The sequence below is a fragment of the Hakea prostrata genome, chromosome 11 (genome assembly GCF_041222555.1).
Source record: "Hakea prostrata isolate BN-2017 chromosome 11, UWA_Hpros_2, whole genome shotgun sequence".
Taxonomy (NCBI): domain Eukaryota; kingdom Viridiplantae; phylum Streptophyta; class Magnoliopsida; order Proteales; family Proteaceae; genus Hakea; species Hakea prostrata.
The window spans coordinates 5,435,959-5,461,982 of record NC_142610.1 but is presented as its reverse complement, the minus strand read 5'-3'; the positions used below and the strand labels follow the sequence as shown (position 1 = coordinate 5,461,982).

The 26,024-nt window shown below is 39.8% G+C and overlaps 1 protein-coding gene and 1 pseudogene across 2 annotated transcripts; both read right to left on the bottom strand.

Moving 5' to 3' along the window:
- Positions 1–177: 177 nt before the first annotated feature.
- On the bottom strand, positions 178–3,077 carry LOC148999737 (sufE-like protein 1, chloroplastic/mitochondrial). The gene has a single exon (XM_089139943.1). It carries the CDS (start codon positions 2,973–2,975, stop codon positions 1,938–1,940), a length of 1,038 nt encoding a protein of 345 aa, XP_088996069.1. The 5' UTR covers positions 2,976–3,077; the 3' UTR covers positions 178–1,937.
- A 12,353-nt stretch (positions 3,078–15,430) lies between these two features.
- LOC148999736 (sufE-like protein 1, chloroplastic/mitochondrial pseudogene) lies at positions 15,431–17,876 on the bottom strand (annotated as a pseudogene). The gene is made up of 2 exons (XR_016170737.1): positions 16,747–17,876; positions 15,431–15,821 (listed from the first exon to the last, which is right to left on the bottom strand). The product of XR_016170737.1 is annotated as a sufE-like protein 1, chloroplastic/mitochondrial pseudogene (transcript).
- Positions 17,877–26,024: the final 8,148 nt, after the last annotated feature.

The window sequence follows — 26,024 nt, the reverse complement described above, 5'->3', positions numbered from 1 at the left end:
CTTGGTGAAATTAGCCTTGATCCAGGTATGGCTGAGGATTCAGCCTTTGAATCTCCAATCCAGCTCCTCCAAACTCAACTACAACCTCCCCCCCCCCCCCCCCACCCCCAACAAGTTCTTCTTTTTTCTTTTTTTTCTTCTTTTTATTTTAAAAAAGTTTGAGGGCTAAACCCCATCCGCGTTCTTATCACTTGTATTTTAATTATTATTTTCTTGAGTTTCAGGAATCCCAAGAAACCGCAAAACACAAAACCTTGTATCTTCCTTAACCATCCAAATCCAACCAAACTTATAGGATCATATCACTAATTCCCTGTATCACTAGCTATATTTCCTGTTAAGTTTCAGCCTATCCTAGACACCCTAAACATAAATTCTATTAGTTCTTGATTGAAACCCGAATTCTTCACTTGAAATCAAGACTCCTGCAACTTGATATCCAGCAATCCAAATTCTCTCAAACTTGGAGGGCAGCAGCACCACCACACAACATCCACTCTGCCCAAGTTTCCCTGGAATCTGACACCTTCAGGTTACCAAACACAACTCTAAAGATTACCCAAAAAAAACCCTACACAACCCCCCATCCGGAGAGGGGGGGGGGGAGCCCCTTTTTAGCCTTTACTAATTAAATCATATAACCCACATGGCAAAAGCACCCCCTACAACATAACCAGACCTACCCAAGCTTTACCTATCTTGTCTCGTAAGTTGGTTGTGAATCTTGTGATCAAGATCTTGGGAGAACAGACTCCTAAATGATCATCCATCAATTTAGGACTCCATTAGGTGATGGGCTTGTTAGGTTATGTGTGACGGCAGCTGATGCTATTGCCTCTTCTTCTTCTTGCTATGTTGCTACTTTTATCTTAGATTTACGTCATCTATCCGTTGTTTGTTCCTTTGCAAATGGCATATGGTCAATTCTTGTTTTTCTTGGTTTACTCAGCATCTCCTGTTTGGGTATTGTTGACTTCTTGTGCACATGGAACTCTCCAGCAGCAAACTGAAAAGGCCAATTAATGTGGAGAAGCATAGAGTTGGAATCGCTCTGAAGCATTTGACAAGAGAAAAGTAACAGGATTTTTACAGGAATAATGCCATGCATGTGATCAAGAAAATGAAGACTATAACAGAATAGTATCCTTTGACAAACAAAAAATATTTCACAGAATTTCGGCAATCTCAATACTTAATTGTGGACAACAACAACATGATCAAGAGGAGCAGAGTAGCAGCTGCAGTGATGTTTAGCCAATTTACTTTCTAAAACCTTCTTCAACAAGATAAATATATAGATGTAAATTGGCCTTAAGATGTGACTCAAGTGAGTTTTATAACACCTACCTGAATTGATTAGACCCAAGCTAACTGTACCCTCAATCAAACAAAAGCATAGGATTTGTCTGTGGGTAAGCATATCATACTCAGATCCACTTATGACAGAAAAAAAATTTGATTCCACAATCCTTCAATGATCACATTCCCACATCTCTTCCTTAACTAGGGCTTATGGTACATTAGTCACAAGAAACTGACTTCTCAGTGTTATAGATGATCGAATAATGTCATCCATAATAATAAGATGTAGATATACCAAAACGAGCAGAAGCAACATGGCTAAATCAGAAAGAAAATGTAATGGTGAGATTTAGATTGCTCATTAGATCCATGGTCACTAACTTTCTTCCCTTCCATTATTAGCTTGCATTAATCAATGCTATACAAATTATACGCACAGATATCCTATCACAATAAATCATTAAAGCAGCAAGCAATGTCACAGCCAGCAAAAACTTAAGACAACTGAAATATACAACTCATGGGTTCTACTAGACAGCAGGGAAGTCCACGCTTTGAGCATGTAATCTTATCCGTGAAATGGAAGTGAGAAGTAGCAGCTCTTACGTCATCAGCATCTGACTTTTCACCTCCTGTCAATTTTCCGCGGGCGTTTTTGCCACAATGGAGAGGGCGTGTAATCCGTTCTGCAACTCCTCTTGCAACAGATTATATATGAGCCTATGTCGCTTCACCATACTCTTCCCTTCGAACTCCTCTGAAACAACTTTAACATTAAAATGCGTCTCACCAGCACTCCCTCTAACACCAGCATGCCCTGCGTGTTGATATGAGATATCTTCGACAACTAGTTCAAGAGGATTAAGCTCTTTGTCCAATTTCTGCCTTATTCTTTCCCCTCTACCACCCAAAGTCGTCCTCGAGGTAGATTCAGTCTCAGCAATTGAACTCGGCTCAGATGATTCCGGTTTCTCAGAACCCATCACAGAATTTGAATCAAAATTCAAACTTTCAGAATGATCTCTACTACCCACACCTTCTTCGGCCTCTATGAATACTTGAAGGGCTTTCTTCTGCATTAAATTTAACATATTCACGAACCCATTATTCCTTGACGGAGTCAAACTCTGCTGAAGCCCAAGTAACTTAACGAAATCAGGAGAAACTTTCACAATCTCCGAAACGGGTGTGCCAGAAAGCCCTTGTACAAGAAGAGCAGCGAGTCCCTTAGTGAGAACAGAATCAGAATCAGCTTCGAAATGAACGGCCTTATTTGGGTCGAGGTAAGCTCGAACCCAGACCTGAGAAACACATCCCTGAACCTTGTTCTCAGTGGTCTTGAACTTGGGATCGAGAAGGGAGAGGTTTCGACCATAAAACAAGAGTTGTTCGTATTTGGCTTTGGGTTCTTTGACGGATTGGAAGAGCTTCACAATTTCTTGAAGTTTTGGTGGGAGGTCTTCGATGGGTTGAACGGAAGCAGATGTAACAGAAGACGACGAAGAAGCAGCGGGGAGCCTGGTGGGTAATCTTTCGATTGAGATTGAGGAGAAAAATGATAGTCGAGATGGAATGGTCCTGGACGTTGACAGAGATTTGGAGACTGGGATGTGGGATTTTAGGAACTGGGGTAATGGGGAAAATACACGGAAAGCAGAGGAAGAAATCGCCATGGCAGAAGATTTTTATTTTTAGCTGGTGGAGAACAGAGAGATGAGAGAATTCAAGAGAGCGAGTGAGAAAAGACAATGAACGTACAGGGCTCGATTCGTCTGTGTTGGAGCTACACCTATAAATGGATAATTCGCATTCGTATTTCGTTTAAGGTTATCCGTATCCGAAAAATTTTTTTTACTGAAAAATATACATATCGTCCGCTAAACAACCAGATTCAGATTCGGATAATTGTTTTTTGGATCGGGTATCATATGTAAGAAATAGAGTTCTCATATGTCATCTCAATGTTCTACGGCACACCGACCAAAAGAGAGTAAATATACCAAAAAAATATTACATTACAAATAAAATGAACAAACCTTATTTCCCTTGGTAAATTCGTTGATCCTATTTTAGCATTCATCATCCACATTGTTGATTAACTGACATGGAAATATCATCATCATTTCCGTGACTAGATTGAGAAAGGATTTAAGAAAGGTAAGACTAAAGAAGCCAATAATATCCGGATAAATTTTTATCCAGATAGAGTAAAATATCTAACATTTTTTCTTTAAAAATAGATGATAATCAGATTCGGATACAGGTATTCAGTAATCGGAAATTAGAAATTTATAATAAAAAATGTAAAAAAATGACATTTATCAATTAATAATCGAATATTTTATCGAATCGGATTATTATCGGATATCCGATAAAGTTTTGGATTCGAATTCGGATGCCTTCTCTAAATTTTTGTCGGATTCAGATTCGGATTTGAATAGCGGATTTGCTAATCGGATTCGGATTCGAATAGCAGATTTGTTAATTGGATTCGGATACTAGTGTATCCGAGCCGAATCCGGTTCATTTACAAGTCTAGTTGGAGCGTGAGAGTCTGTGTTCAACCAAATAAAAAAACTCAGCGGTGGAAGAACGGATGAGAATATATATTATATGTTGGTTATTCAGAGCCAGCAATTGGTCAAATGGATCCTTTTCGTCCCTTCAGCCGGATGAACATGCAATAATGAGCTCGACCGTGGAGGTCGAGTTTTCACCTCCGACGATTTAGTTAGAGATCCGACTAAGGAAGACAAGAAAGTAATGAACAATAAAGTGTAGAGTAGTGATAGCTCTATTCAATGTACCTTTTCCCTTTTAACCTTTACCCTTTTATAGGTTTTCTCTGTATGAGTTTGATTGGGATTCAAACATTAATCAGTCTGCAATCTCAATCTTAGTCATTGATTCCTACTCAAATACGAATAGTTGAATTCCTATGAAATCCCTTTTCTTCGGCCGCAAGTTTTATTCTGCCGACCTTATCTTGGTCGGTTCGACTTGGTCCAGGATGTTCGGTCTAACCGAACTGGTTCGGGTTCAACCGAACTGGTTCAGGCTAGTTTATTTCTCCTTTATCATAAGACCCCCGGTCTTTGAAGTCTGAACTTTGTACTGTTTGGATTTTAGAGATTTGATAACCGAACATGCCTCCCGAAGCTTAAACTTTCGACCAACATGACTTGGTGTTTTGAATTTGTTTTGGGCAAGACTTTATTGCTGATGTCATCTGACAATGTAGTGCGTCGTAAAATGGGAAACGACAGCGCACAACTTTTGGAGGCTCCCCCTTTATTGACACGTGGCCTGTATTGATGGAACTTCATCATTATTTTTGAATTTTTAAGGTCGTGGATTTCAACCGTTTGTTCTCTATTTATCTTATCCTTTAGATCTGAATCTCTTTGAGGATAAGATATTAAAATTTTCCTGATCGTTGGATGGAGACGTTTTGGAAGTCGTTGGATCAAAAGTCCTTTCATGCTCTTTCTTTCTTGTCTTTGGATCTGGATATTTTGAAGGGTATATAAACCCTTCTTTCTTTCTTCCATTTCACTTCTATTGTGGTCATCGTTTAGTCTGTGAAGAAGACAAGGGTTGCATAGTTTTCAGGATCTCCTTTTGACCTTTCTAGGCGTTCTTCCTTCGATTCCTTCCGCAAGTAAGTTCGTTTTTCCTTCCTGATCATTTTTAGTCACTTTATTTCTTGTTTCGTACTGGATTCTAAGTGTTTTTTTGCACTTTCTTTTTACTGTTCTTGCTTCTCTGTTTTCTGTTCGTTTTAGTTTGCATACTTGCTTGTCTTTATGGGTGTCAAGAAGAAAGCTTCTAGGCCTTCTAGAGTTTCCCCTAGACCACCCTCTTTCGAAAGCGAGACTGTTCGTTTTGAGAACAGTGGACCTTCCTCTTCTGGATATAGTGACATTGAGAGTGACACTTCTGTTGATCCGACCTTGTCTCCTGGTGTTCATCCAAACCTGCTTAGTGATAAAGAGTTTAGGTCTTTAAGTATTCGTGCTCGGTTTAGTAAAAATAGGAGAAAATGGTTAAACAATCTTTCTCCATTCGAGCTTGCATTTGAGAGAAGTCGTCCTAGGACATCCGAACACATAGATTTTGATGTTAGTAGTTCAAGTCCCAGTTTTTTCCCTTTCGAGCTGAATGAAAGTGATTTGGATCATATCCGAGCTCGGTATGCGATACCTGATGATTTTGTGATCAGAGTTCTTGCTTCTGAACGTGCTCCCCGTCCTCCCCTAGGTGAGTTTGTAGTGTATGATGATGCTTTTATTAGCGGTTTTAGGCTTCCCGTGCACCCAATCTTTATAGATATTCTTAATCATTTTGGGATGTGTCCAGGGATATTGGCGCCAAATAGTTGGCGTAGCATAATTTGTTTTTAGGGCTTCTGTAAGCAAGATGAGGTCGGTGTGACTCCGACCTTAACTTATTTCTTCAGTTTTTCATGCATAAGAAGCAAGAGCAAAATCGTTGGTTTTATCTCTCCAAATGAACTGAACTACAATCTGGATGGAAGGGTAATTTTGTAGGAAATGGTACCCTTCCTTCAAATACCAAAGGTTGGAGATCTCAGTATTTCTTTGTTCGTCCTCCCTCTCCTCCTAGCTTTCCGACCTCCTAGCCCAAAAATCCTAGGGATGACTCAAATGCCATCCCTCCTCTTTCTCGTTCCGAACAGGAAGCAAGGGATCATATTCGGATGATCCCCACTAAAGATCGGAACTTGCTTGATGTGAATGGATATTGTCCGGAATATCCGAATATCCTTCATCATTGGGGATTTTTGACTGGTAAGATGTGTGCCTTATCTTTTGGCTTGTTCATTCTTACTTTATTATTGCCAAGTTATCTGACTCGGATTATGACGCAGTGTTGCTCGGTGAGGAGGACTTTGAAGACGTTGAGTCCACAATGTTGCAAGTGGAGGAAAAGCATCCGACCAAGCCCGATAAGGTACCGGCTGACCGACCTGCTCCCTCCAAAGAAAGAGCTTCTAAGGATAAAGCTGCTTCTGGCTCTTCCCATGTTCGGAAGAGTCAAACGTCCGATCTTCCTCCCCGACCATCAAAAAGGGTGGCCAGTACTGTTAGTGAGAAGAGTTCGGATCATGATACTCACCCTTCTTTGGGTGAGGATATTTCAAGTCAAGAGGCTCCAAGGGCCTCAGGTTCTGGGAACATTCTCCGACCTGATTGGCCGTTGGATGACACCTCATCCGTTTTTACTGGCGACTCTGCATCCCGTGTTGCCAATGATTGGTTGGGTGGAGTTTTGCTTCCTGCTGACATGACCTATCTTCAGGGTTTTGGTCGTCTCAAGGCTCATGGTATTACTGTGAGGTATGGTTCTCATATCCCATGGGGTTTCTTTGAGATTTTGAATGTCTAATATTAGAAAGCATTAATTTTTATCTTCTTTGCTTGTAGGATGGCTTGAGCTTTGATCTAGTCTCTGGGTCAGAGTATTGACTCTGCCAGGCAGGACTTTTTTGCCCTTCAAAAATCCGAGCAACGCAACAAGGAATTAGAGATTGAGTTATCAGCTCTGAAATCAAATAATGCGTCTTTGGTTGCTCGAGAGGCCGACCTGCTTAGTGAGGTGGCAGCTGTAAAGGGGACCAATGAAGCTCTGATGCTTGAAAAATCTACACTTCAGACTCGTCTGGAAGAGACTGAAGGATCCTTGGTCGGCAAGGATGCGGAAATTTCAAGTCTTCGGGCCAAATTGGAGAGTTCGGACCGTGAGGTAGCTCGTCAGCTGAAGGTCGTTGAAGAAAAATTCCCTTGTGTGTTCGAGAATGTTCCCAACAAGCTTCGCTTTGAAATAATCAAAAGATGGGTTAGGACTCATAGCTGTAGGAAGTTTATGGCGAAGGTCGCTGCACCTGGGTATTTATATGCTCGGCGTCAAGTGTACCAAGGTATAATTGCAGCCTTTAAGGACTTGGACTTGGAAGTGTTCAAGAAATTTGTTGATCCAGGTATATATGACGACCTAAAAATTCCTCGTCCTCAATGGTGCGCCGACCAGCCAAGGTTTCAGAAGCCTCAAGGTGTTGAAGTGACCGAATTTCTGGATTCGAACTGGGATCCAAGGCCTGAGGTCGGAAGTTCAAGTGCTTTTGCCTCGTCACAAGTTCAGTCCGATCATCAGAAACCGAAGACTTGATTTTGTGTATGAACTTTTTGGTTTTTCGTTGTAACTTTTGTTTATATATATATATGTGTGTGTGTGTGTGTGACCTTCTTGGTTCATTTCTTTCTGCCATCTTTAGCATGCCTGATATGCCTAAGTTACTTAGGTCTTTAATTTTCCGAGCATCGTAGCTCGGTTTTTTATGCCTAAGTTGCTTAGGTCTTTTGATGCTTAAGATACTTAGGTCTTTTGATGCCTAAGATACTTAGGTCTTTTGATTTCCAAGCATCGTAGCTCGGTTTTTTTTTTTTTTATGCCTAAGATACTTAGGTCTTTTGATGCCTAAGATACTTAGGTCTTTTGGTGCCTAAGGTACTTAGGTCTTTTGATTTTCGAGCATCGTAGCTCGGTTTTTTTTTATGCCTAAGATACTTAGATCTTTAATTTTCCGAGCATCGTAGCTCGGTTTTTTATGCCTAAGATACTTAGGTCTTTTGATGCCTAAGATACTTAATCGGTAAATTAGAACCATGGAAGCAACACTACCTATAAGAACAAAGAACCTCCAAATAGTGGGGGAGAAGAAGCCAAGAGCAAAGAACCATGCATGTAGGGAAGAAGCAAGGTTTTGAGAATGGCTTCTTCCCCTCACTCTATCTTGGTTTAGCCATTCTCTATTGTCCTCCTTATTCATTTGGTTCTTCTAGATTTGTCATCCTCAAGTTGTGGTGGATGACCTAAGGGCCTGTTTGGTTGTGTGAATCCAGCGATTTGAAATGAAATGAGATTTCAAATCTATGGAATCATGGTTCAAAAAATTAACCGTTTGGTTACTTGAATCTGGTGAAATGAAATCTTTGGATTCATCTTGAAAACTATTTGGTTACTTGAATCTGTGGAATGAAATCTATGAATTCATTTTGAAAAACTGTTTGATTATCCTGAATTTGTGGACTTGAAACCTATAGATTCATCTTGAAAAACTGTTTGGTTATTTAAATCCATGGATTTCAAAAATTAACTTTGTTAATTTGGTATCTTTTATGTATGAAAATAAAACATGAAACAAACCTTATAGTCTCCTGGAAAATCATTGATCCGATTCATGCAAACATCCTTTGTATTATTGGTTCTTTTACAAGGAAGTTCTTGTCTTAGGCCCCTGCACCAAGTACATGCCATTCTGCAATCAAGTTCATGGCAATCATTTCAAACAGGGAAATTATTGTTCGAGATAAGCATTAGTTCCACCATTTTAAACATGGGTCATGTTCCTGCCAGGATTACTGATTTGATTTGTTCAATAAGTTTCAGTGCTAATTGGATGAAGTTGCATATAGGTATTATACTATATAGTGAAAAAATTAGCCTGAGCCCCTACTATTGTAATCAAGGTGTGCTGCAACACTAACATGGAGTACTATTTTACCACTTCAAATTTCACTTCATGTGGCAAAAATTCTTCCCCTCATGTCTGTGCTTCCTATTAATAGAAGGCAATCAGATTGATTTCCTTTTATTGAAAACAAAGCTGCCTCAAAAAGCAAAAATCTTCTGATGGGTTTCTGATATGAGTTCTTGTTATGAATATCTAATGGAAAGAGGGGCGGTGGTGTCCAATATCGATCATTCTGTTTTTTTTAGGGACTTGCATACATCATATGGATTGTCATTGCGCAAGTTTCTATGGTTCAGCTTTGTGTTATCAGTTTAAAGTTCGATTTTTTTATACATATGGGATTGCAAAGATAGTTTGTAAAGTTTCTCGGGAAGAAACCATAATCAACCTTCAAGAAGGTAGGCACATCAGCCGATCTTAACTCATAAACCACATCTACAGATGGATCAAGACCATATTTCTAACATCGTTATATGATCATTTAAATAACAAACAGGCCCTGGATTCATCAGCCAGAATACTATCTATTGGTGATTACACATTGTCCAAACAAGGGTTTATGCAACGGAGAAGATAAGTAGTTCTTATGAAATGTGAACAGACAGATGCCAAAAGAAAAATATGTGGACAAAAGAAAACAAATACATCAGAAAGCAGCAAGTTAGAACTTAAACAAAATAGTTTATCCAAACAAGTTTCTAGGTAGATTTGATCCAGTGGCAACAGGAACACGCTCATCCAACATTATCAAATTCTTTTCATCATCATAGTCCAAGAAAAGTTAGGCTTCAGCTTTGTTGTTCATGAAGTCAGTCTTGGCTGCCATTCTTCAACGAACATCAAGGCCATGAATTGCTTGACATAGTGGGATGGCTTGTTGCCCACAGCCTGTCATGACAACCCTATCTTTTTCAACTAATGAAAATTGACAGTTCCTCCTAGTTTCTGTTCAAAAATATGGTGAGATGCAGAGGACATAATTTCAGTCACTGTGGTTTTAGGTTCAGATTTAGTTTTACACATGGTAATACTACTTTTAGTCCACACAAGGGAAACCCAACCCTTCTTCTGTCCAGGAAAACAATAGCACAAACCACTCTGAAAAAAGAGCACAGCAATAGAAAAACAATGCAGCAATTAGAATGTCTTCTTTTCCGATTAACCAATAACACTTAGCCACAAAAATAATGTCTGAAATGCTGTGGCAGCAGTAGGAATGTGTTCAAAACAGAATTTCACAAGAATTTAAACAATTAATGGTGTCAGCTACTAGCCTAGCCTATCTCCTTGTGTGAAATGCATTTGTGGTCTTTCAATTGTGCTGCTTTTTTGTTTCATTATCCAGCCTCTGTTTTACATGCAGTGTTCTTTTTGGTGAATTCATATTAGTTTCACTGTTTCTACTTTCTAGATGTTAACTGGAATTCCACTCCACGAGTTTGCACTGCTATATGAAGATTGGTGCTAATGATTAATGGTGTCAGCCAGCATGTCTCCTTAATTTAAATCAATTTGTGGTCTTCTAGTTGTTCTGTGGCTTTAGCCTCTGTTTTACATGATGTGTTCTTTGTTATCTAGGCAACATGATAAATGAATATCAGTGAACCTGCTGTGTTGTACTAGAAAGCTACATAACATTCTGGACTGAAGGTGTACTAGAAACCAATACATGAATCATAAAATCCATAGATAGTATGGTATCTATTTCTCCTTATAATATTCACAACAGATTACTCCAGAGTGGATTTTTCCCCATGGAATTGATAGCACTTATTGATGAGAGCACACTGAAAAGAAAAAGGCTAATACAATGAGTAACAGAAGCATCCAGATTAAGCAAGATCAACATATTAAGAGCAAACCAGTAAACCTGAAGGGTCTGGAAAGGAAGTTAAGGGTGACAGGATATATAGAAAGGTTTTGGAAACCTGAGTTCAGCCAAGGATGGAGGCAATGATGAAGACGATAAAAATACGACACTGATACAGAGGAGCACACCAATTTACTGTCAATGAAACTGCAGGCAAAATCTCAGGATTAATGTTGTAGTTTGGCAAATCCTCAGATTCAGATGCACCAAAAACAGAGACCAGTTCTTCAAGTGTAATCATCTTTCAACTAGAGAAAAATCAAATCACCAGCTGACAAAGTGGCAGTTCTAAAATGACAAAGAAGGTAGATGATGCATCATCCACTAATCCGCTGGACTGGATTCTTCTGCTGCAGATTTCATTCAATGGATAAAATCTTGTGAAACTACAACTATAATTTTTGTTTTCAAGTTTCCCCTTTTATGGTTCAATCAATGGGGACCTAGGCATCATGAAGGTTTCCACGTCCTATCCCAATTGTGGAAAACTTTAAGAGGGATATCAGTTGGATTTAACCAGATAACCAGATAACTAAATGATCAACAAATCATTAAGAAAACAACAAAATCATATAATTAAGCATTCTCAAGCAAGATAACAACCACCGGGAATAATATTGATTGCAAACAGAGTTTCAAATCTAGACATTTTAACCATGTGTAGAAATAAAATATGATCAATGAAGTCACAGAACCTGATTACTGCTATAATCACAAGAATATGGAACATACAAAGACAAGGGCAACATATCATACCATATATTCAGCATCATAAATTAAAAGGCAAGCTTTCTAATCTGCAGGACAAGCATACATTATCACAAATTCAAGAATGCTGCTTCAGCTAAACGAATTATTCTCCAATGATAAAAACCTTAGGGATGACTGATCAAATCTGGTATATTAATTCAGAGAGATATAAAAACAATGATATTGCAGATCCAAACAAACTAATCGATCCTCTCTGACACAAAACAAAACAAAATAATCTATCTCCCTCTGGTAAAACGATTTCCTAAGATATCAAAATCAAACTTTTGTGGAAACTAATGAGAATAAAATAAATAGAAGGCAAAATCTGAAAAATAGAAGATGAAGAACAACAGCTAAGCTCACCTTCAAACTTCAGAGCTTTGACCAACACCTTCGGCAAGAAAATGTCGCTCCAAAACCCTACCGAAACCTCAACTTCAAGCTTCAGATAACGAACCACCTTCGACCAACACCTTCTCCTTCGGTCCACCGAAACTCTACTGTGAGAAAAAAAAAATCAAGAGTCACCTTCAAGAGTCGAAGATTGTTCGCGTGCTGTGGAGAGAGAATTGTTCGAGAGAGAAGACAAAGAACAACAGAGAGAAGTTGCCGTTCGTCGTTCCATCAAACGTGAATCCGCTCATTCAAGCCCTTTTATGCCTATGGCTCATTCCATTCATTTCACCCAAAACCTAGGACTCAACTCATTCACATTTTAACCCTATATTTTGAAATGGCTGGATTCATGAACCACCCCATGTTTTCCAACCAAATGGGGTCAAAAACCGATTCATGAATCCAGGGATTTGAAATCCCTGGATTCAAACAACCAAACAGGCCCTAAGCCAAGAGCAAAGAACCATACAAAGAAGAAGGCTTTTGAGATGCCTTGTTACCTCCATATAAAAACTTGATGTCATCCACCGCTTAGCTGCCCAATCCAGGCTTGATGGTATCAGCCAAGGCCTAAACAGTCTAAGAACCAAGGATACAGAGGAGAACTTTTAAGGAGACAACAAGAAGTATGTCATGAACTACCTCAGCCTCTGTAGTAGCTGCAGAATCTGCAAAGCAGCTTTACATACATAGATATTCATATGCATCTCTTGTTGAATAATCATTCCACACAAAATGTTTAGAGTAGTATGAAGAGATCCAATTATACAAGTGCAATTGCTATCACTGAACTTGGGAATGGATCAGCCACAGTCAAAGACTGAAGAGAGTAAAAGATGCTCAATTGAAAACAACAGAATCCAGTAAAAATGAAATGAAAAGAGTGATTACTATAGGTAAGAAAAGAATTATTGAATTCCAGTTACGGTATTATAAAGATTTTCCTACAACAAAAATACCACTAACCATTAATGCCTTTTGGTTTGGAACATTCATACATGTTAATGGTTTGGACCTAACTCAAGGGTGTATTTTAGAATCCCACCCAAAACTAGATCTTGAAGTGCATAATCAGGCAACCAGCAGGATTAAGGACTGTGATAATCCCTCCCAATCCAGATGTCCAATAGGCGTCAAATTTATATGATTAAAAGGTGTCCTCAAGTCCTTAAACTTTTTAAAGTGTGGGTTCAATCCAATCAACAGACTAGGAGATATTATAGAACAATTGAAAATCGTAACTAGAAGATTAGAATTAGAAACTGAACAGTATCCATGCATCAACACAGCAGTTCAAAATCCAAATAAGCAACATATCCTCTACTCATTATATGGAATACAAAACCCATCCTAATCAGCGGCCATAACTCCTAACTCAACACCCACAAGTAAATAGCAGCCAACACAATATTGGGAAGCAGGACTACTTGAGTAGAAAGAAACCAATAGATAACAATCAAAACTCATCACCATTAGGTGGCAAAAATAAGGTATTTCTGTCTAAAAGGAATAGAAATAGCAACCTTTACATCAGAAATAGATCAACTAAACCATGGTTTCATATTGAAATTTTTAAACCCTCCCCGACATGGCCGATTTACATGCAAATTTTAGAACTTCCAGTTTTAGTATCTTGGACCAACTCTGAGGATCTTGAAGCTCATTTCTGACCCAATTCAGATCAGATCCTCACTGGCTGATTCCATTCCCGACTCTGAATTTTAGAACCTTGCTAAATACAGGCAGAGGAAGTTAACATAGAGGAACAGCTCTAAAAAAAATCCACCGTGCTTAAATAATTAGATGAACCACAAGAAAACCTTCAGTTTCACAAACAGAGAATCTGCAGACATCAATCTGTCAGCAGTAATCTTCAGGTGCCTGAACATGTATCTAGCAGTTTATATCATTGTGAACACTTTAACAGAAACAGTAAGCAAAACACCTCAGGGACAGGGAGTGTCAATCTGAAAATTTCAGAACAAGAAAACATGACTAGAGAAGAAGAAGAGATACATCTTGAATTTCTCATGAAGCATCAATTAGCTTCCCAACAGTCAGCCCATGTCTCTCCCAGACACAGACAGCAAAGCAACATCAATGGATTATGAAAGTTGTGAGCTTCTACTGCTAACCTTCTTACTTATTAAAAATTCTCTCTCCATTCAGAAACAGATCTCCAGAACAGAACTAATATCCGGTGGCCGTGAGAGTATATGCATGGTTAGGCCTTGTATCTGCGTGGCCTCAACAAAACTGATTGAAAGGCAGAATCCTGTAGCCGACCCCATTTGTTGGGATAGGCTTGTTGTTGTTGTATCGCACACCTTTCCTAAATTCTAACGCGACAACGGAATCAGAACAATCGACAGATGCTACTTCCTATGCAAGGCATGAGGTCTTGAACAGGCCTAGACTTGGCCATTAATTGGGCCTAAAGCATGAAGTATGAAACCCAAGATCCAGCACCAAATTGGTCTTTTCCTAGACAGACCTAGGTTAGGTCATATGGTATTGGCCGTCATTCCATGAATTACCATCGTATCAGCCAACCTAATGGACCTAACACATGGATACATGAGTTGAGTGAAAGTCCCCATGTTTACTTCAGTCCTTTTCATTTTCAATTGAGTCATAGTTCAATTGTTTGTCTTTGTCCAATTTAAGGATGGATAGGTCTTTTATAATTTAATTAGCTATTTGAATTTATTTCCTATTTAGTTCAAGTGTCCAAAGCAAAAGTCTGAGTTTTAGTCAGTTTTCAAATCCTAATTACAAGAGCACTTCATATGTAAAACTCTATATAGGCAGCCCCACGGATTAAGAAGAATACAGACTGACCATCTGCATTGTTTCCCACCTTTTGCTGCTCCACTTGTTGAGTGTCTTGCCAATCTAGGTACTGAATAGTTAGCCTTGGTAAACTTCCTAGGTAAAAGTTACTTAAAAGGTTCTTGGTGAAATTAGCCTTGATCCTGGTATGGCTGAGGATTCAGCCTTTGAATCTCCAATCCAGCTCCTCCAAACTCAACTACAACCTCCCCCCCCCCCACCCCCAACAATTTCTTCTTTTTTCTTCTTTTTATTTTTATTTAAAAAGGTTGAGGGCTAAACCCCATCCGCGTTCTTATCACTTGTTTTTTAATTATTATTTTCTTGAGTTTCTGGAATCCCAAGAAACCGCAAAACACAAAACCTTGTATCTTCCTTAACCATCCAAATCCAACCAAACTTATAGGATCATATCACTAATTCCCTATATCACTAGCTATATTTCCTCTTAAGTTTCAGCCTATCCTAGACACCCTAAACATAAATTCTATTAGTTCTTATTGAAACCCGAATTCTTCACTTGAAATCAAGACTCCTGCAACTTGATATCCAGCAATCCAAATTCTCTCAAACTTGGAGGGCAGCACCACTGCCACACAACATCCACTCTGCCCAAGTTTCCCTGGAATCTGCACCTTCAGGTTAGCAAACACAACTCTAAGATTACCCAAAAAAAACCCTACACAACCCCCCATCCAGAGAGGGGGGGGAGGGAGCCCCTTTTTAGCCTTTACTAATTAAATCATATAACCCATATGGCAAAAGCACCCTCTACAACATAACCAGACCTACCCAAGCTTTACCTATCTTGTCTCATAAGTTGGTTGTGAATCTTGTGATCAAGATCTTGGGAGAACAGACTCCTAAATGAGCATCCATCAATTTAGGACTCCATTAGGTGGGCTTGTTAGGTTATGTGTGACGGCAGCTGATGCTATTGCCTCTTCTTTCTTCTTGCTATGTTGCTACTTTTATCTTGGATTTACGTCATCTATCCGTTGTTTGTTCCTTTGCAAATGGCATATGGTCAATTCTTGTTTTTCTTGGTTTACTCAGCATCTCCTGTTTGGGTATTGTTGACTTCTTGTGCACATGGAACTCTCCAACAGCAAACTGAAAAGGCCAATTAATGTGGAGAAGCATAGAGTTGGAATCGCTCTGAAGCATTTGACAAGAGAAAAGTAACAGGATTTTTACAGGAATGATGCCATGCATGTGATCAAGAAAATGAAGACTATAACAGAATAGTAGTATCCTTTGACAAATAAAAAATATTTCACAGAATTTCAGCAATCTCAATACTTAATTGTGGACAACAACAACATGATCAAGAGGAGCAGACTAGCAGCTGCAGTGATGTTTAGCCAATTTACTTTCTAAAACCTTTATTCAACAAGATAAATACATAGATGTAACTTGGCCTTAAGATGTGACTCAAGTGAGTTTTATAACACCTACCTGAATTGATTAGACCCAAGCTAACTTAAATTGTGCGGGAGGTTTTGCTGTACCCTCAATCAAACAAAAGCATAGGATTTGTCTGTGGGTAAGCATTTCATACTCAGATCCACTCGTGACAGAAAAAAATTTGATTCCACAATCCTTCAAGGATCACATTCCCACATCTCTTCCTTAACTAGAGCTTAAGGTACATTAGTCACAAGAAACTGACTTCTCAGTGTTATAGATGATCGAATAATGTCATCCATAATAATATGTAGATATACCAAAACGTGCAGAAGCAACATGGCTAAATCAGAAAGAAAATGTAATGGTAAGATTTAGATTGCTCATTAGATCCATGGTCAATAACTTTCTTCCCTTCCATTATTAGCTTGCATTAATCAATGCTATACAAATTATACGCACAGATATCCTATCACAATAAATCATTAAAGCAGCAAGCAATGTCATAGCCAGCAAAAACTTAAGACAACTGAAATATACAACTCATGGGTTCTACTAGACAGCAGGGAAGTCCACGCTTTGAGTATGTAATCTTATCCGTGAAATGGAAGTGAGAAGTAGCAGTTCTTACGTCATTAGCATCTGACTTTTCACCTCCTGTCAATTTTCCGCGGGCGTTTTTGCCACAATGGAGAGGGCGTGTAATCCGTTGTCCAACTCCTCTTGCAACAGATTATATATGAGCCTATGTCGCTTCACCGGACTCTTCCCTTCGAACTCCTCTGAAACAACTTTAACATTAAAATGCGTCTCACCAGCACTCCCTCTAACACCAGCATGCCCTGCGTGTTGATATGAGATATCTTCGATTACTAATTCAAGAGGATTAAGCTCTTTGTCCAGTTTCTGCCTTATTCTTTCCCCTCTACCACCCAAAGTCGTCCTCGAGGTAGATTCAGTCTCAACAATTAAACTCGGCTCAGATGATTCCGGTTTCTCAGAACCCATCACAGAATTTGAATCAAGATTCAAACTTTCAGAATGATCTTTACTACCCACACCTTCTTTGGCCTCTATGAATACTTGAAGGGCTTTCTTCTGCATTAAATTTAACATATTCACGAACCCATTATTCCTTGACGGAGTCAAACTCAGCTGAAGCCCAAGTAACTTAACGAAATCAGGCGAAACTTTCACAATCTCCGAAACGGGTGTGCCAGAAAGCCCTTGTACAAGAAGAGCAGCGAGTCCCTTAGTGAAACCAGAATCAGAATCAGCTTCGAAATGAACGGCCTTATTTGGGTCGAGGTAAGCTCGAACCCAGACCTGAGAAACACATCCCTGAACCTTGTTCTCAGTGGTCTTGAACTTGGGATCGAGAGGGGAGAGGTTTAGACCATAAAACAAGAGTTGTTTGTGTTTGGCTTTGGGTTCTTTGACGGATTGGAAGAGCTTCACAATTTCTTGGAGTTTTGGTGGGAGGTCTTCGATGGGTTGAACGGAAGCAGATGTAACAGAAGACGACGAAGAAGCAGCGGGGAGCCTGGTGGGTAATCTTTCGATTGAGATTGAGGAGAAAAATGATGGTCGAGATGGAATGGTCGTGGACGTTGACAGAGATTTGGAGACTGGGATGTGGGATTTTAGGAACTGGGGTAATGGGGAAAATACACGGAAAGCAGAGGAAGAAATCGCCATGGCAGAAGATTTTTATTTTTAACTCGTAGTGAAAAGAGAGATGATGAGAGTATTGCTACACAATCATGTTCGTCCTTCAACCAGAACTTTCTTGTGTTCCTTTACCTTTAAAAAGGTTTTTTTTTTTTTTAGTTTGCCTACCCCGGTTTATTAACCGGTGGTTCGACCACACCTGGCTGTGGTGAGTGAGTCTCCCAGCGAAGATTTTTTGCATCCACAAAGATTTGATACCGGAACCTTGCTTAAGTGAATCAAGCTGATTACCACTTGGACCAACCCCCGTTGGTTTTTTATAGGTTTTCTAGGTGGATGAATTCGTCTCGAACTAATACATTACTTAGACTACAATACAAACTTTAATGATTGACTTGGTCCTAGGTGTATCTGAACTGGTTCGACCTGAGTTTATCCGACCTTGTCCGACCTAGATTTATCCAAACTGGTTCGAACCATTTTATTTAATGTATATTAGAAAATTCAGGAGAGAGCGAGAGAGAGAGGACAATGAACGTACAGGGCTCGATCCGTCTGTGTTCCCAACGGTAGAGCATGATAGTCTGTGTTCAACCAAATGAAAAACCCAGCGGTGGCAGAACAGATGAGAATATATATTATAGGCTGGTTATTCAGAGCCAACAATTGGTCAAATGGATTGAAAGTCAGGGTCTGAGCTCAACCTCCACCTCTACCTCTGTGGGTTCTCCATCTCGAGTACCATGTTGACTCAAATGCTTATGCATTAAGAAAACAGAATCGATAGTTTGGAACACACGAGTGAACTTGCTGAATCACTCCGCCCAAACATATATGTTTCGTAACGATAAAAGCTACCCAAAATATATGTAGATATATAAATATATTTGATAAAGAAAATTTTGGACATCTGAAAATAATTGATAAATCTTTACCAGAAAAAGAAAGAAAATAATTGATAAATTATTACCCAAAAAATAAAGGATAATTGATAAAAGAACCAATACCCAAGGTTCGAAATATCGTTTAAAAAGGGGGTGTCGGTAGCTGGCGAAACCATCAACACCTCGAGATGTCGGCGATATTCACTGAGATATCGAGGTTTCAACGTTTAAACTGTAAAGTGTTTTATACTTTATAATTTATTACTCAAATAATATATAATATATTAATATAAAAATGTTTGTATGTTGTAAGTTGTAACTTGCAAGCGCACACGTGAAGCAGCGGGACCCACAATGCAATTGATTTTCAAACTTTTAACTTTTAGTGGTAAACAGTGGAGACCTTACCTGTCCTTCATTTCCACCGCCCAGAGAGTAGAGAGAAAAAGTGTGACGATGGTGATTGAGGGAGACAGAGAGAGAGAAAGATGAGAAATGAGAAGACGAAGAGAGCGAGAGTAAGAACTGAGAAAGTCGGCGAGCGACTGGGAGAGCCGGAGAGATCTGAGAAGTCGAGGCTATGCTGGAGCCTGCATCCTGCGAGAGAGAAAGAAGACGGAGAAAGTGAGAGAGAGAGAGAGAGAGAGGGATCAGACTCATCAGAGAAGGCTATATCCTGCGAGCTGTTCGGAGTTCTCTTCTCTTCTTCCGGCATCCAACAGCAGTAGCAGTTGCCACCGGCGGAGAAATGTTCGATTTTTTTCCGATATTTCGTCGGTTTGGCGAAAAACGATCAATTTTTCGGAATTTTAGTCGACTTTTAGTTGTTGTCGTTTCGACGGTCAGTTTCGTGTCGCCTGTGAACGACATAGCTACATTTCGGCGACATAATGTACATTGCCAATACCCAAAACTAAGCCAAATTATTATATTTGAAGCTTTGGAACATAGATTTGATGACAAGGTTGCTTTCATTAGGAATAGGGAAGGCACATGGAAGGGCGATATTATTGACATCAACTTGCTTCACCGTTGGGAAGACATTAAGGCAATTTGCTTCCACCCACGACAAGTACATGATAGATTGATTTGGTACCCAACAACGAATTGCGTTTTCTCTCTCAAGTCTGCTTGGGACACAGTTTGTCAACCCAAATTGGAGGTTCCTTGGTCGGAAGTTGTGTGGTGTTCCACCAACCAGCATCACTTCTCTTTCAATACTTGGCTTGTATGCATGGAATGGCTCTCTACCAAGGACACCATCATAGCATGGGATACCTATATTCACTCACGATGTGTCTTCTACATAGGTGACACTGAAACCATCGATCACATATTGTGGCTTCACAAGCTGATATGGAAACAAATTCTTATTATTAATGGCTTCCATAGACAAATTATGTGCTCCTAGTGACTGAATTACAATGGGTCCAAGCACACTTTCAGGATCATCTCTCATCCACAAGGTCCATTGTTTCAGCTTCACAGTTGTTATCTATTGTATAGAAAAGCAAGAAACTATAGAATACACCATCATATCCTCTCAGACACCCGCCGGCGCTTCTCATCAGGCAACTATGACGTGGAGGATAATTCTGCTAACAGAGCTTTTTCCGAAGGCTGGGGCATTCCAGTCCACTTCCAACATCATAGAAGATTGCTTCATTGCTAGATCAAACCCCCGCTAGGATGGACGACAATGAATTGTGATGGCTTTGTTGCTGGGGAGCGTGGTGGTTATGGTTCAATCAGAAGAAATTCCTTTGGCCAAGTCATTTTTGCAGCAGCGGGAGGAAGCCATGTTGCAAATGTTTTGCGGATGGAATTAGCGGGGATACACTGCAGTTAGCATATGCTCAACAACACGGTGCAAATAAATTTAAGTGCGATCTAGTTCCAAACTTGCAATCCACATTGTCACTGGCAGGTTAAGTGCCCCTTGGGGAAGGCTACTAGACCTCATGGATCTTGAAAAATAATCTTCGATAGACCCATCCATTGCCATGAGCAAGGCATATTTGACAGCTAGTGTTTCTGTTACCATTGCCAGTTGATCACTACAACCTCAGAAAATATGTTGTTGTTCAAAGAGTTGAGCTGAGCATAGACCAGATCTATGAGCTGAAATAACATGTTAGAACTTAGAACGATATGTTCAACTGCGATTTGGGCTTCTTGACAATAGCAACAATATATTCAAAATGATGCTGCACCATTTTAATTCCTCTCAAAACATCATCATGTGAAGACAATCTATTGTGATCGAAGAATCTTTCATGTGAAAATGATAACAAAGGTAATGGTAGTATTTGAATGATTGCCTCTTCCAAATCCAGTGGCCACCTTTGTTAAATGTGCTAGCTTTTGTTCCAAGTTCTTGTATATTGATTGATGAAGTAGGCATGCAATTGTATATTTGTACATCGATGGTGCTTGGAGGTTAATGGAAAAGGTGGTTGTAGCACTGTCTTTCCAAGTATCCAACCACACGGATTGGTAGATAGACTATCACCTACCAAATTGAATAAACCTTATTTCATAAAATTTCTAGCTTCTATAAATTGGTTTTCATCCCCATGATGAATATCAAGTATCTTTTCTTGGAAATATGTTTAAAACTTTATGTATATTATTTTTTATTTAAATATATGTTTCAATCATGTCTTTTATCGTATGATTTTTATAATAAAAATTTTAGGCTCACATCAAGCAGAAATGAGCTAATTATCTTGTTTATATATAGTAAGGATTTGATGCGAACGAAGCCTAAACCCAGGTGTGACCCTGCTGTGGTATATAGCATTAATATTTAATTAAAAATTTATTAAGTTCTATTCCTAGCGGCGACAGCGCCGGGGGCCCGCGGCCGAGGGCGTGCGCCCCCGGTTCTGCGTGTCCTTGGCCATACCTTGGGGGTTATTGCCAACTCCCTACCTGTTTATTGCCTGTCCCTTTGCGGGCCCGGTTGGTTTTGTATGCGCCTCCGTGTGTGTCGTTTTCTTTCCTTGGTGCTCGTTCCTTTGTCCTGGTCCCTCCCGGTGCGCGGGGTCCGGGGCGGGGTGGGGCCGGCGGGCCTCTCCTTTGGCCCTCGCCTGCGGCGGCCGCCGTTTTCCGCGCGCAGGGCGGCGGCGCGGGGTCGTGTCGGCGCCGCTTGATTCTTAGTTGGATTCTAATAATGACCTTTGTGTAATTAATGTCACGTGTCACAATCCTAAATAACTAAGTTTGCTTTTCTTTTCATGCGATCCTGCTTTTCAACGGATGCTTACTGCGACTTTTACTCTCAGGGTACATTTATATGTTCATTTTCTCAACTTCATTGTTTCTGATCGATTCTTGCTTCTCAGAGGAAGAGGATGGAAAGAGAAAGACTAGGGAGATATCCACATCTCAGTGAAGTCGATGATGACGATGACGTCTTCTTCTCCTTGGAACTTTGTAGCAGCGATGATGTTCTTGTAGAGATCCTCAGTCGGCTGCCGCTAAAATCAATTTTCAGATTCAAATGCGTATCAAAGAGATGGCACCGGGTTATCTCGAATGATAATCTCCGTGTGAAAATAATCAAAAGAAACAAAACCGATCCTGATCCCTTGTATTTCTTCCAAACACCAAACTGGAACTATTACCGAGAGTTTAAAGACCCAACTCAGAGACTTTCTTGGAGTTTGAAGAGTGTAACAAATTCCTGTTATCCTAGTTCATTTGAAGATAGAGTGGAAGTGGACCCTGAAGTCATCAAGAGACTTTTTGGTGATGTTTTGGATTCTACATCTGTTCTTCGAATGGGCTTTTACTTTGTCGTGACAGCTCTGGGATTACATCGCAGCCTCCTCATTTGGCTTTCACCTGGTATTACATCTACAATCCCCTCGCCAGGGTTGGTTACTCACTTCCCAATTCCCCTAAGAAGAGACATCCATGAAGTTTAAAATTTTATAAAATATTTTATTTATTTAATATGCTTTACCTGGTTTATTGCCCCATCGGGGGAGAGGATGATAAGGTTTATAAGTAAGAGCTCGGGTTATTAATTCTTGTACCCTGACCCTCCATGATTATATGATAGAAATATATATTAATATCATGACTGGACGGCCGTGGGCGGGGCTGACCGGAAGGCCCGGCAGGGCCGACCCCCGGTGAACGTGGGTGCCTTTGGGGCCCCCGGGGGCCGGGGACCCTGGGGTTGGCGGGTCCCTCGCCCCCTCCCCCGGGCCTCCCTTCGCTCTGCACCCCCTCCTCTCTCTCCTCCCCCGTCGCGCCCCGGTCCTCCCGGGGCGGGGTGGCCTGCCCGTTGCCCGGGTGGCTCCGGCCCGGCCCGCGGGGGTGGCGCCCTCCTCCCGCCGACTGGGAGAGACTGCATAGGTCTTATTGTCGAAGCCAGCACTGATAGTTATGCTTTTGGATACAAAGTTGTGCGTGCAGAGGCTTCTCTATCCAAAAACAGTATCATTGAGTTGGAGATTTTCTCTTCCCAAACTGGGAAATGGCGGTTGTCCACCCTGACTGTAAGTGATGGTATTCACAAGTGTTTCTCAAGATATTGTCGACGGAATTTGGGTGTTTGTGTGATAAAAGGAGCTCTTTACTGGATGGTGGGTGGTTATTTTATGGAAACATCTTCGTGTATCATGCAGAGGAGGAGAAGCGTAATGGTAATCCTGGTGCAATAGAGATGATTAAAGCTCCCAAGAGTGGCGACATCGTTTGGCAGGAGGTTGGCATGGGTGAGTCTGTCGATGGTCTACTTCATTTGGCAGTGTTTGATTAAGCATCTTCTAACAAGAGATTCTGCCATTACGATATGGGTTTATCATCCAGAGAATTGCAGATGGTTACCCAGAAGTCGATTGCCAGGACCAAGTGGTTTTAGGGTTGAACTTGGTGGATTAGAGCAGGAAGTGATTTCCTTCCATCCACAGAATCCAAACATTCTGTTCATCCGTTACAGTGGTGGCATCTTTGCTTGTTACATCAACACTACTCCAATGTTAATTGAGATATTAGAAAGTTAGTTTTAAGTTTCACCAACTGCAGCAACATGTTGATGTACAGTCATATTTGCCCCCAGCTTGGCCCATTTCTCCATATGCCCTTGTTTGGTTGCTTGTTTCGTTAATTGGTACTGTTAATGAGCAGTTGAAGCAGGTTTTGAAGCAGGTTTTCAATAATTTCTTCAAAGTTATAATTCAGCTAACTACTCTGTGGGGTTATTTGGACGAACTACACTTCACTTCTCTCTTCACCAATTCCACAGCCAGTTGAAGATATTTTTCTTCAAAGTAAAAAGCTCCATAGCATTTTACTCTTTTTCTCATTCAGAGTGGCAAGATAGGGCCTCCCTACCCAGAGTGTATATATATCATATCATACTATTATATAAAAGCATTTACTACTCTTTTGTCGCAAATCTTTCACTTACTATTATACTCTTTACTTTTATTCAAATATCTTATTTTTAAATTAATTTTTCTGTCATTTAATTTTTCTTTCTTTCTTGGTATCCTTTATATTTTTTTCTTATTTAAATATGTAAAATCAAATCAAAACCACGATATTTATTAAGTAAAAGATATTTATTTTTTTATATGGTAAAAAGATCTCAACCACTCGGCAAAAACCACGATCTCAGAAAAAAAATTCCACTTCTGCAGCTTTAAGATGGAAACTTAAACGACTCAATCTCTTTCACCTTTGGCTTCTATTTTTCTCAATCTCTCTCAACTTCTTCAGATAACAGAAGACGGAGGAAGGTTTCTCTCCAATTTCTCTCAATTTCCTCTCACGAAGGGAAGACGAAGCAAGAGTTTCTCTCAATCTCTCTCAACTTCTTTAGTTTCAAAACAAGGTTTATGCTGAAGTTGTGTAACACTACAAGTTTTTTTCACTTCACTAATGACATTTTCTTTTTCACCAAGAAATTAAGGGGAAAAAAAAGGCATTGTCTTTTATTCTATCATTCCCTCTCCCTCTCCTGCGTATGGTTTTTTTTTCCCCTCTCTCTCTCTCTCTCTCTCCCTTTTTTGGGTAATCATTTTCAGACTTAACACAGGTAACTGAGGAAGTCAAAGTGCCATAATTCATTCGTATACAAAGCAATTGGGTTTTGTTGGGTATACCCAGCAATCGCTTTGACAATTTCCATCATGATCCATATGCTCCATCCTCACTTCTCTTGATAAAGGCAATAGAAAGAATATCGTGATAGATCAAGCACAAAAAAAAAAAAAAAAAAAAAAAAAACTCAACTAGATGAAATATAGTACAATGAGAAGGATGTACTAGACCTATTTTTACTACGGAATCATAACAAGTGGCCAATAGCTTATATCCCGCTTTTGGTAAATATAATATGTAATATTAAGGATACTAACCTTAAGGATTTTAGTCAGCCCACACTCTAACAATGGTTCACTCTTATAGCATTCGTATCCTCCGTAGAATATCAGAAAACATTAGTTGTAATAAATACTACTAATCTTTGTAACTACTACCTTAAGTAATAGCAAGTTTTATTCAGACAACAAAAAAAAACTTTTTTTTGGTGCTAAAAATTTTCTTCCTTTTTTTTTTGTTTTTTTAGTTTTTCCCCCTTTTTTTTTAAAAAAATTATATAAAAAAATAAGTGGTGGGATAAATGAGAATGCTAGATGGATGAGTGGCAAAACTAGGATGGATAAGATAAGAAGCATATTGGAGTGGGGCCGGGAGTTGCCCCATAAGGATAAGCTAGAGAAAGTGCGCTCCATCCTCCTTGATGGGATATAATCCATATTGGGGGTTTTAAGAAACGAGAAGTGGGTGAGAAAGGATATGTATAGCTTAGGCCTTGTATCTAGCATGGCCTTGAACGGAACTGATTGGAGGGCAAGAAGTGTGGCGGCCCCCCCTTTTGGGGGGGGAGGGGGTTTTTGGTTTTTGTTGTTGTTGTTGTGGCATCCCCCCCCCTTCCTTGAGTTGATAATTATCTCATAACAATCATTTCTTTTACTAATGCTTGTTTCATAAAAAGGGTTTTGGGGTGTGTCACGGCAACAAAGCTTTTAAAGCTTGCCTTCAATTAAGGGAACCCCTGGGCCTTAGGAATGAAATTCCTATAAGACCTATTGTTTTCTACATGCATGTTTTGCATGTTCATGCTTTTGCTTGGTGTGTATGATACAGATTTTTTTCATCCTTTTATTGTCATGAACAATGATGACTTTTCCATCAATTGAATGTTGCATAGTTGATTTCTGGATTACTTAGAGAAGTTGAATGTGTATTTTTTTGGTATTGATGCTTTTCTTTTAATACTGGAAATGTAATGCCGTTTACAAGGGTCGTATCCAAGACCTCTCCACTGAGAAGC